Genomic DNA, 18,513 nt, shown 5'->3' on the forward strand with positions numbered 1-18,513 from the left:
AAAGTTACCGATGCACTAAGTGCAAGGCACCGAGGTTTTTAGTAAATAACACTTGCGTCGACAAATGCGCAGATGGCGAATATGGGCATTTACCCAGCAGGGAATGCCGGAAGTGCAGTACCGAAGAGTGTATAACATGCGCAAACGGAAACGACGGGAACAACTGTACCACATGCAAGCCACCCAAAGCGCTGAAAAAAGGAAGCTGTGAAAAAACGTGCGCTCCTGACCTGTATGAAAAAAACGGAGTGTGCGTTCAGAATTGCGGAGTTCCGTTTTACAAGTTTTCAAAAAATTTCACTTGTCTCCGCTGCCCCGTGGACTGCCTACAGTGTGAGTTTGATAATGAACAGGGTGCCGCGAAATGCACTATATGCACTCCTCCGCGTGTTTTTGACAACGGCGTGTGCGTTGGTAATTGTTCAGGTTCAACGGTTGCTGTGCCTCATAAAAACGGGACAATTGGATCCCCATCCATGTTACGTCTCACCAACGGATCAGATTATCTAGAAGGGGTGTTGGAGGTTTATCACGGTGGTGTCTGGGGTACGGTGTGTGACGATGGGTGGGACTCCAGGGAGAGCACGGTTGTGTGCAGGGAACTTGGTTTGGGGGATGTAGACACTGACGCCCCCCTCGGGCACATCAAAAAGTCTTCAACAGGTAAACAGTGGCTTGACGACGTTGTCTGTGTGGGGACTGAGAAAAAATTGAGCGAATGCGAGCACCTACCCTGGGGGGTAACAAATTGTAAACAGGACGAAAGCACCGTTCTTCGGTGCAAGGGGCCAGGAATTCGTGATTGTAGAAACAACTGTCCGTCTGGTTTTTTTGTGAAAGAAAAAGAATGTATGGTTTGTGACATCTCTTGCAGCACATGTAGTGGTACACCCAATAACTGCAACAGTTGTGCCAATGGTTATTTTAAAAAGAACAGCACTTGTGTCGATGACTGTGGTTTTGGATTTTATCTTGATGGCTCTTGCAAGGCATGTAACTCGACTTGTGAAACTTGCGAAGGGACCGCGGATAATTGCAAGTCGTGTAAGTTTCCCTGGTTCAAGAAAGGCTCTAGCTGTGTGACAAGCTGTTCTCCTGATTATAATCCATCTTCCAAGCCACTTGTGCGGATTGTCCCTAATGGAGTAGGACAGACATCCTTCGAAGGCCGCGTTGAGGTAAGCTCAAGCCCTGTTCATATCACAAAAGGTCAAGTTGACCTTCAGTTGGGCTCCCATTTTCGGAAACTGAAATAACTCGCTTTCTATGTAACTACGTTTACTCTCTGTCTAAAACAGAAAAAAATATGAATCTTCATCAGTAAAACCCCACTCGGGCCACGCGGCTTGTTTACCGTTTCCGTCCCTAGAGAAAGGCTGGCTGCGACTAGTATATAAGTCAGCGAATGATTGCCTTTTACGTTTTACGTTTTTGCAATCTCTGAGTTTTGTGGGAATATTAGTTGCCAATGCTTTTAAATGTGGACACTAACTACGACTGCACATGTTTCAGAAGTGGTCAGAGCTGGTTGTTAATCTCGGTGCTCATTGAAAAAATCGCTGCATGTACATGAGTACTTCAGTTTCCTCTCCTTCTTTTTTCATGTCTCCCTCATAGATGTTAAGATGAAATACCTTTAAGACTTGATTTTCGGTAGAGTATCCCACACTATACCATACGTACCATTAAATTTACTAACCTTACTCATCGCTGTTTTTCATTTCTTTACAGGTTTTTCACGCGGGCCGTTATGGTACAGTTTGTGATGACATGTGGGATATCAAAGATGCCAATGTAGTGTGCAATATGTTGGGAATGGGAAATGCAACGGCTGCTATGTCGCGCGCAGCTTACGGTCCCGGGGCGGATAATATGCCAATATGGATGGATGACGTTAATTGTCTTGGTAAGATTAAAAAAGGATTGTAGGGAAAAGGGGTGCATGCAAGCGCACCAATTGCCCCTCTCTTCTGGCGGCCAGAAATTTGAAAACCACTATACATCTTATTCCAAAATGGCCACGATTTTGGTATACTTTTGTTTGCTTTCAAGAATTAGCCGTTTTTGCCTCGTTCAAGGTCAAATAATCTTTTTAATTTTCAGCTTGAGAACGAAGCAACAAGGACTTAGGATGCCTTCCATTTGACAAAACTGACCGGCCAGACCGGGCATTTGGAAGAATTAACTCTGCAACACCTTCAAATTAACAAACTTCGATGATGATAATTATATACTGCGTCAGGAGGACGCGAGGGATTATCATGCAAATGTTCCTCCTTCAAACTGTTGCATTTTCTTTGCAAACTGACGGGTCTGGCCGGCCAGTTTGACAAAAGGAAAGGGCCCTTAAACAACGTACAAATATTGTTAGTTGTTGTATATGGCGGCCGCTTGTATGCCCTGGTGCGCATTGTTGTCAAACGTTTGGGTTAACAATTCAGTTGTGATCACCGAAGTGTAGCGCTACTATGTCGGATCTCTTGGCAAAACTCTCTTAACTATGTTTTGTCCACGCTCATGCATTGCACATAATCTCTATGTAAATAGCGACGGACATCAAGTTTGTCTTAGCCCTACCAATATTGGCGGGATGTTATGGGTGGTCTGTACTATCCACCATTGGGCTAACAATACTGGGTGTTGTTATACACGTTTGGAAGGTGGTGTTTGATTCAGTTGAAAAGTAAAGTAAAGTAAAGTCACTTCATTTAACGTCGGTAGTTCCTTCAGTTACGAAACTGGTATCAATGGAAGCCGACGGTGCGCCCATTACCCCCCTGCGTCTTTCAGTGCTCCGTTTTACGGGTATTTGAAACTACAGCTACACGGATCAGAGGAAAGTAGAAACAGACGTTGAGGTCACAGAGAATCGGACCGAACCAACTTAGCCACGCCTGCCCCTAGAAAGGCCGAGTGCTTTGTACGTTGGACGTAACACACAAAGTTCCGGGGTAGAGCAGTTTTCAATTGAGTGTCGTAAAACCAAAACCAAAGTAATTACTTTGGCCAATCAGAAAGGTCGGAGACAATCCAGTAAACCAATCAAATCTCGAAGTAATTACACGTAGCCGACACAAAGCGCGGGAAATGTGCACGCGCGAGCCACGATTGATTTTGGTTTCACTTCTGATTGGTTGAAAAAATGACGCGAGAACTTTGAACCAATCACTGAGTGAAGTAATCATAAACGAAAGTAATTCACTAATTACTTTCGACACTCAATTGAAAACCACTCTAAAAAATCTAATACCTCTATTAGTTGGGGTTTACATGTGCACAAAGCCCGATTGGTCCTAGAGAGAACTGTATTTAAGGATCTGGGACGAATTTGGAACGAGAGTTAGGCTATAAAAGCATTTTAATCGGCAAAAAAATAGCCACATAAACGTGTGTGGTCTAGATTTTTAGTGCTAGGTTGTTTATTGTATTGACGTCAACTTTTCATGCTTTTGACCTCCCACTGATGATAAGTTACTTCGTCTTCGACAATGTTGTAACATAGGTTTTTTGAACGAAATAAATGTACATGCTGTATTTGAAGTGCGAGAGGGAGAAGTGATCTTAGCATTTATCTGCACAAATTTAAGCAATTTCCTCTTATAGACCTTATTCATAAATGGCGGTCACATTTATAATTCTTTTGTCGACGTGCAAATTAGCCTACCAAGCCTCGACACCGTACAGTGAATTGAAAAGAATTCTTGCTCTAAAATGAGGCTTGGTAGGCTAATTTGCACGTGGACAACATAATTATAAATGTGGCCGCCATTTATGAATAAGGTCTATAGACACGTGAAAAATTCAGGTGACTTTAACTTGATTCGAACCCACTCCATGACTCCTTCGAAGCCTCTGCAACTATGCATCGTGAACTAGTTGAAAACAAACATATTTTCAAACCTGATTTTCTCTCCTTCTTTGTAGGAAATGAAACCTCACTTGTGAGTTGTCCCTTCCGTGGGTGGGGCAGAGAAAACTGTGGTCACAGTGAAGACGCGGGAGTCAAGTGCTCCAAGCCTGGAAGCGTTTTGGAATGCATGTCGACTTGTAATACAAGCAGTGGATACTTTTTAGACGTGTCATATGGTTCCAAAGCCTGCGGTGAATGCAGTTTGAACTGCAAAACCTGCGTAGGAAACTCTGAAAACTGTACTTCTTGTCCAAAAGATATGTTTCTTAACAAAACACAAAGCGGAAACACGACTTTCAACTGCGCTTCGTATTGCTTGGATGGCTTCTTTGCTGATGCAAAGCAGTGCGTTAAATGCGACAGCAAATGCTTCAATTGCAAAGGAAGCAAGGACAACTGCACCGCATGTGATGCAAATAAACGCCTTTACAAATCAGACTGCGTTTATAAATGCCCTGACGATGCCATGATTTTACAGGGAGTTGACGGCATTCGTTTGGTTGGCGCAAATTCAACAACCGAGGGAAGAGTGGAGATACTTCATGAAGGTTCTTGGGGAACAGTTTGTGACGATTACTTTGATATATTAGAGGCTCATGTTATTTGCAGACAGTTAAAACTTGGAAAAGCCCTGGAGGCTCGCTCTAGGGCTAAATATGGAGAGGGGACTGGAAAAATATGGATTGACGATCTTAAATGCACAGGAACGGAAAAAAGGCTCCAAGACTGTCCTATGCATACAGGTAAAGAAAAAACACCGCCGAGCTTTTTTTTCTTCCTTCTCCAACCCTGCTTCTCAAAAGGAGCAAGTTAGACCATCGTCAGCCAGCCAAGCATCAAGCCAGTCGGTCAGTAAGTCTGGCGGGTTCTCTGGCTGTCGGTCCGAGAAACGCTTTAGTATTAGTCCGTAAATGTCTTAATTGGCTCAAATGAGGCACTCATGTGTGCGGCCCGCAAGTATATATCAAATGCGGACTCTAAAACTTTCAGTTAGGATGATCATTAACGAACCTTTCCCGTACATCTATTTAAAACAGGTGGGATCGGAAAGCACAACTGCAGGCATTCAGAGGACGCAGGAGTGAAGTGTTCAGGTCCAGATATGTCTCTGAAATGCGTTACTTCGTGTGGTGACGGTTTCTTTGAGGGTCAAAAGAATAAATGCGAACGATGTGCATTGAAGTGCAAAACTTGCAGAGACAAGGCTGATTCATGTACAAGTTGTAACTTTCCTTACTTCAAGTCAAGCATGGATTGCGTGACCAAGTGTCCAGCTGGTTTCTTTGGACATACAAAAGACCAGTTATGCAGGCCTTGTGACAAAGCGTGCAGAACATGCTCCAATGGTGAAATTGGAAACAAGTGTCAGTCTTGTCCAAGTGGACTATTCCTTAGTAAGTACTTAGTAAGCGTTAAGTTATCATATTACACGCTCTCATCACGCCAAAGCACATAGATGCAATGGACCTTATTGGAGTTGAGCCTGCAGGCCCATTTTCTTTTGTTTAAAACTACATGCAAAATAGACTTCGCCGCGTTTATGTGCCAAAACCGCTGATAACTCCAATAAGGGCAATTAGTTATGATGTCACCATAATTCAACAATGAGGTCCTTTTGAGCTCCCGTTCGTCTTTTCAACCATTTTTTCCCTTTTACTGCTAACGCTGTTAACGTACAGGGCAATTTTCCTCACAAGTTTTGTTGCGGCAAATGTTCTCAAGTATTTTTCTTTGAAGGTGGCTTAGCTTGTGTTCCGGATTGCGGAAACCTGCGCCCTGTGTCATCACTGTTACCTTCAAAGCCTACAAATCGCGTAGTACGATTGGTTGACGGAGGAAATAGCAATCAGGGGCGTGTAGAGGTCTTTTATGATGGCTTATGGGGCACAGTGTGTGATGATGGATGGGATTTGACCGACGCAGATGTGGTTTGTAAAGAACTTGGATTTGGAAGTGCAAAGGAGGCCGCGCACACTTCAAAGTTCGGTAAAGGTAAGCGTTGACAAGAATTGAGTAAAGGAGGGATTTATTCACAAAAAAATCTAAGTGCTCCTCACATGACGTCACTCTATGACCTCTCGATTATCAAGCATTCTTTTACCGGGTTTAACTTTCAAAATTACAATTCACATGCTAAAATGCCATCTTTGGAAAGTTTTAGTCACGGCAGTACAGCAGGACAGTTGTTACTCGAACCTGGTTTAGTAACCAAGTACCGGCCCCTTCCAGTTTAAAACTCCTGGTTGTTCAAATAAAGTGAAGGAAATTCTTGCTCTAACAAAACAGTCTTTTAGAGACTTGAGCAGTAAGGGTGGAGTGAGTGCTGCCTAAGTAAGGGAGGAGACTTGGGGAGTAAGGGTGGCCCTGTGGTAATGCTCGTGCCTCCCACCTCTACGACCCGGGATTGAATCCTAAGCTCGTACTTGGGTTGAGATTTGCCGATTTCAATCTTACTCCGAGGGTTTTCTCCGGGCACTCCTGTTTTCCTCCGGCCTTCAGCAAAATGGACTCGCAGCTTATTCCATCTGGCTGTGGTGCTGTGCTCCGAGGTCATGCATAGGTCGTATTCTGGGGCCGAGCGCCCATCCGGCAGCACAGCTCCTTCGGTCTGACCTCGAGAAAGGGCGATTAGCATGCCAGAGATTATATTATTCGACTCATCCTTTCGATGATCAATGATTGGAGTACTTGGGAATACTTGCGTGAGTTTGCGGTTGGCCGAAATAAGGTGTGAGTGCCCAAGAAAGATTTTCTTAAGGTTGGTGTAGCAGGAGAGAATCCGAATAAGTCATTACAGGTAAAAAAAATGTCTTTGTTAATATACTAGCCGGAATTGTAACGCAATTGATATATCCCTGTACGCCCCCCAGTTGAACAACCCCGTTTGTTTGTAACGCAATTTGTTTGTTTGTAACGCAATTGATATATCCCTGTACGCCCCCCAGTTGAACAACCCCGTTTTTAACGTGAATTTTTGCGGACGTGAGTTCTTCTTTTCAAAACGTCTCCACCGTTTTGAGTATATTTCGAGAGCAGCGTTACAAGTGTTTCAAGATGGCTAATTCCTGGTAGTGGTCAAGTCAGTTTTGAAGTCAATTTGAGGCATACCCTAGCAATAGCCTCTGGCGTTGTCCCTATGCAAATGCAACTTAAGGATAGAAAAATTGATGAGTATTTTATCAAGTTATATCGCTCGTGAAGTCTTATCCGAGGCATTCAAAAGATTAGCATAAGCAGTTTACGAACAAGAGTCAGTCGGCATTTTGCGTTTCCTCGTGTTAAACTATGACTTGCTGTCAGGCAATTTTTTCACTAAGCACCGGCTTAATTCTCTTGCTATCCGCCATAACGGTGGCTCATTTAAAAATCTGCATCTGCCGTCATTGGCCAAAGTGATTACTCTGCTATTTTACATCGCTCAGTTAAAAATTACTCCATCGCTTTTTCATTACTTTGATTAACGGTTGCCCTTTTTCTCAGGGAGTGGAATCATATGGTTGGACAATGTTAATTGCGTAGGATTCGAGTCTTCACTGACCTACTGCCTCCATGCTGGTTGGGGAGAAGGGAATTGTGATCCAGACCATCTTGAAGATGCTGGGGTCGTGTGTGATAACACAACTGTTAGAGATCTGAGTAATAACTTTTGCCGAGAGGTCAACGATGGATCCTGTGAAGATAATCAGGTAGATACCGCTAACCAAATTTTACCCACTTTGTTTAATCTCATTGACCAAGAGCGTTTCCAATAGGGTCCTTCATGGTAGCCCTTCATGGTAGCGTGCACACTGTATTTTAGGGAGCTTAAGCAACGACAAAGGCGACGCTTATTTCCCTTTCGTAAACAAGCGATGTCATTTTTGACGATCGATGCCATTCTCAGTAACCAAGCCTTTTTATTGGGTTCTCCGCGCTGTTTTGGTAGCGTAGAAGGTTAAATGCATTTTCTCTTAATCCATTCCAGGTGATCTTGTGACGTAATTTGGGGGACTGGGAAGAAAAAATTTAACGCCGTATCCCACAACCGTGCGCGGCCTTAGGTGTTGTTTCCAAACTCCCTGCAGTATTTCCATCGCCAAAACTCAACAGATCATTCCGTGTCTACCACATTTTCTGTTACTGAATAAACAGTCAAGTAGACCCGACGAGATCTAACGTCGCTTGTGCCATGTTGAATTCGAAAATAAGGCTGCGCGCGGTTGTGGGATACCGCGTTAAACATTTTCTCCCCAGTCCTCCGAGTTACGAGACCAGATCACCTTGTTGAACCGAGTTCGACAGCGTTCAATGAACTTTTTCTATTTTTTTTTCCAACTTTTTTTCTAAGGTTTTTTCTTATTATTATTTTTAATTCTAAGTGACACTCGCTGCTAATGTAGTCCTAGGTTAAGTACTTTTTTCCGCATTTGCAAACGATAAACTTAACAGTGAAAATTGTTCTGTCTCGTCCAAATGGCATGCACCGCTTGTTTACGAAAGGGAAAAGAGACCTTAAGATCTAAGACGGCGACGTCGACTAAAACGTCACCACAAAATATAACTTTGCTCCAGTATAAGTCTTTCGTCTCTATTCCGTTTCGTTCACATCGTACAATGTGGGCGAAGTATCCTAAAAATAAATTGGTACGAGCGGTTTCAGAGTGAAAATAGAGAATGAAAGATTCTCTGTTGCATACTCATGTTGTTGTCAAAACCTAAAATTTGGTGATTTCACGTCGTCGTCATGCAGAGACCGCAAAAACATGAGCAATAATCCGTGCCGCACGTGCAGCACGATTGTTTATTCTCTTTTAACCAAGAAAACCATTGTTTTGTGGCGTTCGCTCCCTAAAATTAGGGAACTTAAGCAACGACAACGGCGACGGCAACGAGAACGTCACAAATATGCATATTTAGTAGGCAAAAACAGTTACTTTGCACGCCCTGCACGTGCGTTTTTCACTTTTGTCCATTTCTTTGCCGTCGTCAGCAAAACAACAACGTGAAATAGTCAAATTTTAGGTTTTAAGGAGAACGTCAGCACTTGACGCTATATATATATTTTCATTTTCTCTCCTAAATTAAGCGCCGTTCCGACCAATGTCATTTTTGAGGAACTACCACACCCTTGTCATATAAGTGATTACAATGACGCGAATTTATATTTTGAGATGACGTTCTCGGTGCCGTCGCCGTCGTCGTTGCTTAAGTAGGGAGCTTACGAAACGACGACGCCGACAGCAACGACGACGCTACAAAACAATAGGTTTAGTGAGCAAAAACAATGGCCCTGCACGCTCTGCACGTGCGTTTTACATTTTGGTACATTTCTTTGGCGTCATCTCCTAAATGACGACGTGAAATGACCAAATTCAAGGTTCTGTGGACGACGTTAGCACATGACGATGAATTTTCAGTTCTCTCTCTACTCTTCCAGCCCACTCATTCCAGTTTAATTCCTCGACAGTTACTACACATTTTTAACACGAAGCGACATGAAATAGTTTCGTAGCGATATGAATAACGCGAATTATTATTTTTAAATGAAGTCCTCGTAGCCGTCGTCGTCCTCGTTTCGTAAGCTCCCTAGTTCCCTATTGCAACTGCGACGGCAACAAGAACGTCACAAAATTTTTATGTGGGCAGAAACAATCGCTTTGAACGCCCTGCACGTGCGTTTTCCACTTTTGTCCATTTCTCTTCCATCGTCGCCAAAACAACAACGAGAAATAGCCAAATTTGAGGTGTTATCAAGACACTTCAGCCTTGGAGGATAAATTTTCATTTTCTCTCCTAAATTAAGTGCCGTTCCGACGAGTGTCAATTTTGAGGAACTACCACACCCTTTTCATATTAAAAAGGTTGAAATAGTCACGAAGTAATTAAAATAACGCGTCGCCGTTGTCGTTGCTTAAGGACGGTGCCTACTATTGTTATTGCGCGTACGTTTCGGGTTTTCCTATCGGTTATGCTTACTAATAGAGTGATATTTCGCGGTCTAAAACTATCCGGAGAAAGTAGTAAGTACTCTTGGTATCCAAAAAGAAAATTGGTGGTAACCATGCATTTTTTAGAGATAATTTAAAAGCTTCAATTTGAGAAAGAACGACGGTCATACATTGCTTTGTATCTCAAAGCTTTTTAGCAATATTATTCATCAATGATCTTTGAAAAATGCGTGGTTACCCCCAATTTTCTTTTTGAATTTCAATAACATTTGTTAAGATCTACATTTCCTGCATAATCATAAACCGGCGCAAAAATACCTTTGAAGTAGTAGGCACCGTCCTTAAGCTCCCTAATATTAAGGAGTATACGAAGTGCGTATTACATTTATTCTATCAAGGTCACATTAGCCCGCACGTTACCCCTTTTCTTCTCTTCTCTCAGGTGTTTTCTTAATTAATGTTTGTTATCTGATACATCATTTTCCTGATGTACAGAAACTTTTCGTATTCGATGCTTTCGTACTACTAATACAGTTGTTGAATATGACCAGTTTTTCTTTCCTCGAGTTTGTAAATGTGATGGAACTCTACCTTTCATATAGGTGGTTTTCACGTGACGTCATCTCCGCCATGTTGGCGGACAAAAACGAAAGACGTCTCATTAGCTCCTTTTGTTTTTCTACCAGCAATTGTACATTACCGCGTTGTTATCTGTGTCTCTAGAGATTGGTTGCAAACCACCTATTGTACATAGTCAACTCGTATCTCCCGCTTATATGGTATCTGTCACCTGAGCATATATATTATGCTTGTTTTACAGTTGTGTGACCGTCACGCTGAAGTCACGTGTGTCGATTTGGACCTCTATAACCAGAACGGAAAAGAGACGTCTGTGTGTATGCAATGCCCAGATGGGTATACAGGAAACGGAAGGCAATGTAGAAGTAAGCGATTCAGCCTTAGACTGCTTGCAAACGGGCATTATAGCTGCAACATTGTTAGCCCGATAATGATGTATACTCATTAATGTTGGACAGGTGTTAGATAGTGTAGAAGATGGTGTAAAAACACGGATCCAAGTAGTCCTAATGTTATTGGCCCAAGAATACTTAGGGTACGTTCGATTGACCGTTTTCCGGAATAGGAATGCATGGAATAGAAGTTAGAAATCCTTCTTTTTTACGGAGATACACATTACAATTGTCAAATACCTGCTAACATGCTATTTTAAACGTATCTTTATTATCCTTGTGGCATCAAAACGCCAAACATACCGTTTCAAATCGTCACTCCACGTATTCTCATTCCGGAATAGGGTCAATCGAACGCACCCTAAGAAGGTATTGCGAGTGGTGAGCCTCTTCTCGGATTGGGACTAGAAAACCGTAGGCCCCGTCTCACAAATATCTTCCATGTTCATTAGTTCCCTGTGGGATGTTAAAGAACCCATTCACTATTCGAGGAGAGTAGGGGATGAAGTTCTCGGTGTTGTGGCTGGGTGAGTGGGTATAGCAGGTCCACATCAGCTGAATAGCTGCCAAAACTTCAACCTGCTCAAACAAATAAATAAATAACAAACAAACAAACCTTTTACGATGTGGGTAAAGCATCCCATTGTTATGACTAGATTGGCACGAACGGTTCGAATCATAGATAACGGAGAAAGCCTGGTCTTCGCTAGCGATGTATGCATTTGCACAAATAACATACACAGACGCGTTTTCTTGTCGTTCACAGGAGCCCATTACTAGGAGCACAGAACGACATTTTTACCAATCGATCTATTTTTAGACTACCTTTTCCGCAAAAAGAAAAAAAAAGGCCGGCAGTTCTGGTTCGGTGACGCTATGACGTCAAGTTAGTTTCTTGAAGATTGGTCATCGGGCTCCTGCGGGAGTCTTAATGGCGGGAAATTCAATCTAAAAATAAATCGGTCTGTAAAAACGCCGTGACAGGAATATAGGGCTGTTGTTCGCTCCTATTTATGGGCTGCTGTCGTTAATTCGTGCTTTTTGTCCTAACAAGAAGTACTGGCGATCAAGGCACACCCAAACATACTCGGGAAAGGGTTGATTCAAGGAATAAGTGTAGATAGAGGCCTGCTCTAGTATAGCTTCGGCCAATAATTTCCTCGCAGAAGTGCTTGCGTGTGCATGTTGGACATTTAGTTATATAGTTGGGGACAGGAAACGTTTTCCCAAATTATCTGTTTTTACCCAGGTTATCTCACTTGCTCCATGCTGCGGAAGCCGAGTCCAACTTTCAACGTATGATTCCCTTAATTGACCCGCAATCTGTCCGCACTTTTCTCGTCTCTCGCTGAGAAGGCAAGCATGCGCACTTGCTCCACAGTTTCACCCATATGACTTTCTCTTTTCTTTCTTTCTTTCATACATCTTAGTGGTCGCATCTAGTCCGCCTGTCTTCGACAAAATTCCAGTTAAAAGCAAAACTGTTAAGTTTCAAGACGCGATCAGTTTGCGGTGCTCTTCCAGGCCTCCGGTGATATACCCGTCGGTGTGGGACTGGAAAAAAGATGGTCAACCACTCTCTGTTGAAGATATCAAATCCAAGAGGATCACCTCTTCGGGGGGAACATTGGTTGTGCGATTTGCTGTTGCTGAAGATAGTGGGAACTACACATGCGCGTTAGTGAACAGCGCCGGCTCGGTTGAGAGTGGCGGCACAGAAGTTGTCGTCCAAGGTGAGTTCCTTCTCTACACCGCTCTTGTGGTAAAGAACATGGAGGATTTTTTCTGTCGTCAACGTTATTGCAAAGCTCCAGAACGAGAATAGGCCTTTTTCGATATATATTTAAGTTCAAAAGGTCTAGATAGCAGCAACAATAAAGATAGTCGTATAAACATAAAAACTTTCTTTAATTTTCCAGACATGTTTCGACGGTACATCCGTCATCTTCAGTGTTACATATTTTGAAATCGCCGTTGAATTAAGCGTCAGTCATTTAAATTTTTGTTTTGTTTTGTTTTGATTTAATTCGCAATATTGACAACGCAATGTAACGAAGTTTGTAAGATCGCGCGCGCTTTAAATTCAACGGCGATTTCAAAATATGTAACACTGAAGATGACGGATGTACCGTCGAAACATGTCTGGAAAATTAAAGAAAGTTGTTATGTTTATACGACTATTTAAGTTCAGCTTGAAAGAGAGGTTCTGAGGGTAAAGACAAAGGAAATTGGATGATATGCAAATATTTTTCACTTTCATTCTAACGTGTTTCTATTGTTTTTGTCCTCACTGCCTCACTATCAAGCCGAATATTTTATACTTCGAAAATGGCCTATTCGGACATAGTTTAATGCTACTCCTCTGGTTTGAGGTAATTTGAAATTTCAAAGACCCAAAGTTTCGACATTCTTGTCTTGTGCCTTCGTCAGGAGTGATCCTGAGTGTTATCGCAAAAGTGCTTTTAGGTGCTCACCAATTTGTTTCAAAAGGAAAGAGTTCTAAACTAGCCACACAATGGAGTGGGATAGTTCTAAAATTATCACCACTAACCAGCGGTGCCGTTAACGCCGTTGTTTGGAAGCTTAGCACATCAACGCCGCGCGCCCACGCTCCTTTGAACCCTGATGTTTGCGGTCTTTTACCTGACACCTATTTGCACTTTAGGAAAAGGACGCTGTTTTCTATTGATGGACGTACCCTTGGATTACCCCTGATGAAGACACTATACAGGAGTGTCGAAATGTTGTGTCTTTGAACTGTTTCTTTCTAATAAAAACTTCTTAGCTACATTTTGAAATTTCTTTTGAACCAGACAAGCATCAACCTATGTGTGATTGACAACCTGGCCCGGGTTGCTCGAAGCATAGTTAGTTCTAACTAGAGTAAATACCATGGAAACCTATAGGTTTTGATACCTCTTAACCAACAGTTAGCGCTAACCACTGAGGCTTCGATCGAGCAACTGGCACCAGTCGGTTGCAATGTAAACGGTAACTTTCATTCTTAAGTAGAATTCAATTGAAAAATCCAAATTTCAACTGAGTTTTGTCTTGCTACGCTTAGCAAATGGTTTGAACTTTCATGCCAGATTACCAGCCAATCAGAAGCAAAAGTAATACGAATTATCATTGGCGCCGGACTCTTTACTCCAAGTTTAGCATAATTAGTTGCATAAATTAGCTTTGCGTTTTGATTGGCTTATTTGATAAGTGTTGAGACAAGGAAGCAAAAACAATAGCCCCTTCTTGGACCACAAAAGCAATAAAAGCGAAAATCTTCTAGCTCCTCAAGATATGTAATTACAACCGGAGCCCATTACGATCACAACTACATTGCACACTTCTGTTTTTAATTGCAGTCTCGCCGCAAATACCTAAAGTAATCTCAGCGGATGTCGGTTGGTTCCACACAGCCACCCTTACTTGTCTAGTGTCTAGCTTTCCACCGTCTAATATAACTTGGCGATTTAAGGGACAGGAACTGAACGACAACAATAAATATAACTTCGCCAACGAAGGGAAAACTTTGCAAGTTGAAAATGTGCAGTGGGCGGATGCTGGCGACTACGAGTGCGAAGCTATGAATGAGTTGGGCGGAGCAGTTGCTTATGCCGCACTAACTGTAGGATGTAAGTACTTTTTAACGTAGAGGTTTGTATCTTATTATACCTCCCTATAAGCATGCACTAATGCCCTGGGCATACAACCCACCACAATTGGTTCCTACTTGAATTTGCTCAAGAGTGTTTTTGAGCTTCTGACTATGGCTTTGTATACACGGCCGTCTTCCTGCCTCAAGATGCCAGACCCTTTTAAGTAGCCAAGGATTTGATAAACTGTTGGGCATCATCGTTTAGTTTCCTATTGTTACTCTCACTCTTTGCAGTGACAGTTCGATTTACAGTGGAACCTTCATCACAAACCTTGAACAAATGGGACAATGCTAAACTTTCTTGCGCTGTTGAAGCATTTCCAGCCGCCGCCCTAGCGTGGAAGAAGAATGGTGAATTGGTGACAAATGACAGTCGTCACTTAATCACAACATCAGTCTCCAAAGGCACACTGGATAAAGATGGTGTACTGTTGACTGACCACATTGGTCCATTTAACACAACAACGGAGTTGACAATACAAAAGTTTGATAGACCAGACATGGGAGAATACCAATGTATAGCATGGAACCAAGGCAGCGCTCAAGCTTCAACTCCTTTGCTTATGGTGATGAGAGGTAACAACTTGGACGTTATGTACCTGATTGAAATTAGCTCGTAATTAATAATTCTAATCAATCCTCAAAGAAGCTAGCACTGCCGATTATCGAAAGTTTATTAGAAAATTAGCTATATGTCAATCTGTCTATCTTTGTGCAAATTCTAAATTTAAGAATGTATCAGATGATTAGTGCCTTTTCCACTTAACAATTTGTCAATTTTTGGTCGCTGATTTTAAAACCTAAGTGCGTTAAATTGGTGAAGTTGCTTGGTTGAACAAGATCTGTTACTTTATAAGTCGATTTGTAAGTAGCAAGACGCCTTCTTGAACGAGATTCCAATGTAAATGAAGCACGACGTAAAAATGAAAATACCGTGGAATGGAAGCTAAAATAATTCTCCCGCTTTAACCCTCCAATTCCAATATGAGAACACGATACAAACCAATTGGAATGGTTCGTTTTTTGGTCTTTTTGATCACTTTTATAAATTCATCTCCAAGGTTCATGATATGATTTGGACCTTGTTAACAACGCTGTCCATGCGGAAAAATAACATTTTAAATATTTACAGTCGTGGACCACACCCTTTTTGCGTCTTCGCCTATAATCATTTACCTGAAATGTTTGGCTTAACATTGGTGAACCTTTAATGCTAATTCGTCACATTCTTTCTTTTTATGTCTTGTAGGTCCGCCCATAATAAACGTATCTCCCTCCAACAAGCGCGTTCTTTCTGGAGCGAACGTGTCCTTTCTTTGTCTTGGGTACGGTTCGCCCCCTCCGGAACTTGTTTGGAAGAAAAATGGAGAGGTCCTCAAGGAGACTAACAGGATAAAAATCCATGCGAACGCTACGTTTCAGCTTCAGATTTTTACGGTCGGTGTTGAGGATGCAGGTACCTATGAATGCATTTACAAGAACCCCCTTGGCGAAGATTCGCGATCAGTCTTGGTGACTGTAGATGGACAAGTGGGAAGAGGTGAGTGACGTCAATTGTCATTGAATTGGAGTCTTCTATTGCTCAGTGGTAGAATCGGCAGGTCGTAGGTTCGGCTCCTGCAAAGGACAAAGGAGCACTCGGATATTTTTCCGAGTATTCCCGAGTATTTCCGAGTCGTCATCGAAAAATCAATTCTTCGTTTCTCACTCCTGTATGATTGCGAATATTCATAATTCTTTCTGTTCTGACGCATTTTGCTTTTCTCAACTAAATTCAGTACTGAATATTGTGGAAGCCCTCTCCCCAGCGGTACGCCCCTGAAGCTTGCTCGCAAGCTCGGAGGTGATCTATCTTGAGATTGAAAGGGTTTTCAGGGAAAAGTCAACACAGGCAAGCGATGAGTATGGGTCGAAATCTTTTTATATTGAACGGAAAGGCGGCTCGATTTGTAACCGTATTAAATTTCTACAATGACTTTAGATCTAGATGGCCTGGATCTCAGCGGGATGAGATCCTATGAGATCACCTCATAGAAGAGAATACAAAATGATATGCTAAGAGTTTGGCGTTTTTTTTGACGATTATCATCACTTTTTTTCCGGTCATACGTGATGTCATTTGAGAGGGTTGAGTGAACCACTCGTGATGTTTATCATACCCAATGTGGATCTCATCACCGGTGCCATCCTTGACATTTCTGTATTCTAGAATCAAAGGAAGTTGAGCCGGAGATATGACATATCCTTGTATAAAGTCACTTGAAAGAATGTGTCCATCTCAAGCTTACAAAAATTTAGTTTATCAACGGAGTTGATAATGTAAATTGGCCACCGTACAGAGATTATAAAAGCTGACGTTTCAAGCGTTAGCCCTTCGTCAGAGCGAAGGGCTAACGCTCGATATATCCCTGGGTGGGGAGGTGCGGCGCGGCCCCTCATACCCTGACCCTGTTTAAAACAAATGTCGCTGATTTTCTTACCTTGTTTAAGACAGAATTCCGATTTTTGATACCCTATTTAAGACATTTAACCCAGTTTAAATCAAAAATTGATAAATCAGGAGCTCATCAAGAGGAGCCTCTATCTCCTCTAATTCCTTGAGTCAACCCTTTACCGAGTAAATTTATTTTTAGGAACAGGTTTTTCCCGCGAAAAGTATCATAATTCCCTTGACGCTGAGATAGCTCTGTTTTGATTGGCTTTTACAACAGTGGGCGTGCTGAATGTCCCAAGGGAGATTGGCTTTTACAACAGTGAGCGTGCTGAATCTCCCAAGGGAGGTGTTCTACAAATAAATCTACTCGGGAAAGGGTTGACTCCGAGGCCAAGTATGGGAGATAGAGGCTCCTCTTAATGAGCTCCTGATAAATCGATACCCTGATTAAGACAAAAAATGATAAATTCGATACCCTGTTTAAGACAAAAATCCCGAAAAACATACCCTGCCTGGCCGCATGTCTCCATTAAGCCCTTATAAGGCAGTCCCCTCCCCCCCCCCCCCCTTCCCGGGATAACAACGACGTGAAATCATCAAATTTGGGGTTTCTACGAAAACGTGAGCATGCAACAGATGGTCTTTGCTTTGAAACTGCTTGTACCAATTTAAAAGAAAACCCTGCATTCCAATCTACCCTACTGACCCTACCCTAACCCAACATTCCTATTTCTTCAAACCAGAGTATCGATCATGAATTATAGACTGTATTTGATAATTAAGGAGTATCATTTAACACCTCTATTAGCGAGACTGGATCCATGTCCACATAAGCAGTAATCGGGTTTTAAGTGCGGGCATTAATTTTTTTAGTTGTTGGACATGTGATTTCAGTCTTAATACTAAAAAAAAGATTATTTTGGAGCTAGTTACGGCAACAGCTCTGACTGAATAGCTCGAGAAGTAGCGCAAAACATCACGCTTCTTTATGGTTGGCCTGATTCATATGAGAAAAATTACTTGCTGCTTACAAAAAAGTGCACTACTTTCTATTTGTTATTGTAGGGTTTAAAATAGCAACGACACACCAAGCTGGCCACGGACTCAGCAAGGGAGCGGTGATAGGAATAGTTCTTGGTGTGATCATTTTAATTGTACTAGCTGTAGCAGTTGTTGTCTACAAGCGTCGCCAAATATCGTACCACAGAGGAGAAAAGCTAATGGCCGGTTCAAGCCGCTTTTCAAATTTGAAATCTCGATTTGGAAAAACAGCCGAAATTCCATATCGCGAGGACGTGGATTGAAGAGAACATCCTTCTTTAAAGTGTCTTTACTTTCCAATTCTCTGTTTGCACTCACCCAATCAACTGCCAAAAACAACAAACGTTCTGCCCACGAGCACTTCTGTTAAGTATAGTGTAGAATGGGGTGTTGTGTAGTGTAATGTAGTAAAACGAAGTGTGTTTTTTTGCAATGTTGTAAAGCAAATTGTTTTAGTGTGTAACGATGGGTTTAAGGGTTTAGGGTTAAAGAGTGTATACATTGAAATAAAGTGAAACATCTAGGAAAATGCATTTACCGGAGTTCTTTTAATTCTTTTTCTAACTTATCAGCTAAGT

At 42.1% G+C, this 18,513-nt stretch overlaps 1 protein-coding gene across 1 annotated transcript in view; it reads left to right on the forward strand.

Annotated features, from left to right (window-relative positions):
* LOC138038335 (scavenger receptor cysteine-rich type 1 protein M160-like) overlaps positions 1–18,468 on the forward strand; it is a 32,348-nt gene extending 13,880 nt beyond the window's left edge. The window contains exons 5-16 of the mRNA XM_068884141.1: positions 1–1,178; positions 1,732–1,906; positions 3,925–4,653; positions 4,948–5,304; positions 5,648–5,902; positions 7,391–7,596; positions 10,658–10,781; positions 12,239–12,541; positions 14,168–14,437; positions 14,695–15,036; positions 15,710–16,000; positions 17,960–18,468. The exon at positions 1–1,178 is cut by the window's left edge and continues 633 nt beyond it. Coding sequence (XP_068740242.1) covers positions 1–1,178; positions 1,732–1,906; positions 3,925–4,653; positions 4,948–5,304; positions 5,648–5,902; positions 7,391–7,596; positions 10,658–10,781; positions 12,239–12,541; positions 14,168–14,437; positions 14,695–15,036; positions 15,710–16,000; positions 17,960–18,198 — 4,469 coding nt within the window. The 3' untranslated portion in view covers positions 18,199–18,468. The remainder of the gene's footprint in view (positions 1,179–1,731; positions 1,907–3,924; positions 4,654–4,947; positions 5,305–5,647; positions 5,903–7,390; positions 7,597–10,657; positions 10,782–12,238; positions 12,542–14,167; positions 14,438–14,694; positions 15,037–15,709; positions 16,001–17,959) is intronic.
* Positions 18,469–18,513: the final 45 nt, after the last annotated feature.

This window comes from Montipora capricornis, chromosome 2 (genome assembly GCF_036669925.1).
Source record: "Montipora capricornis isolate CH-2021 chromosome 2, ASM3666992v2, whole genome shotgun sequence".
NCBI lineage: Eukaryota > Metazoa > Cnidaria > Anthozoa > Scleractinia > Acroporidae > Montipora > Montipora capricornis.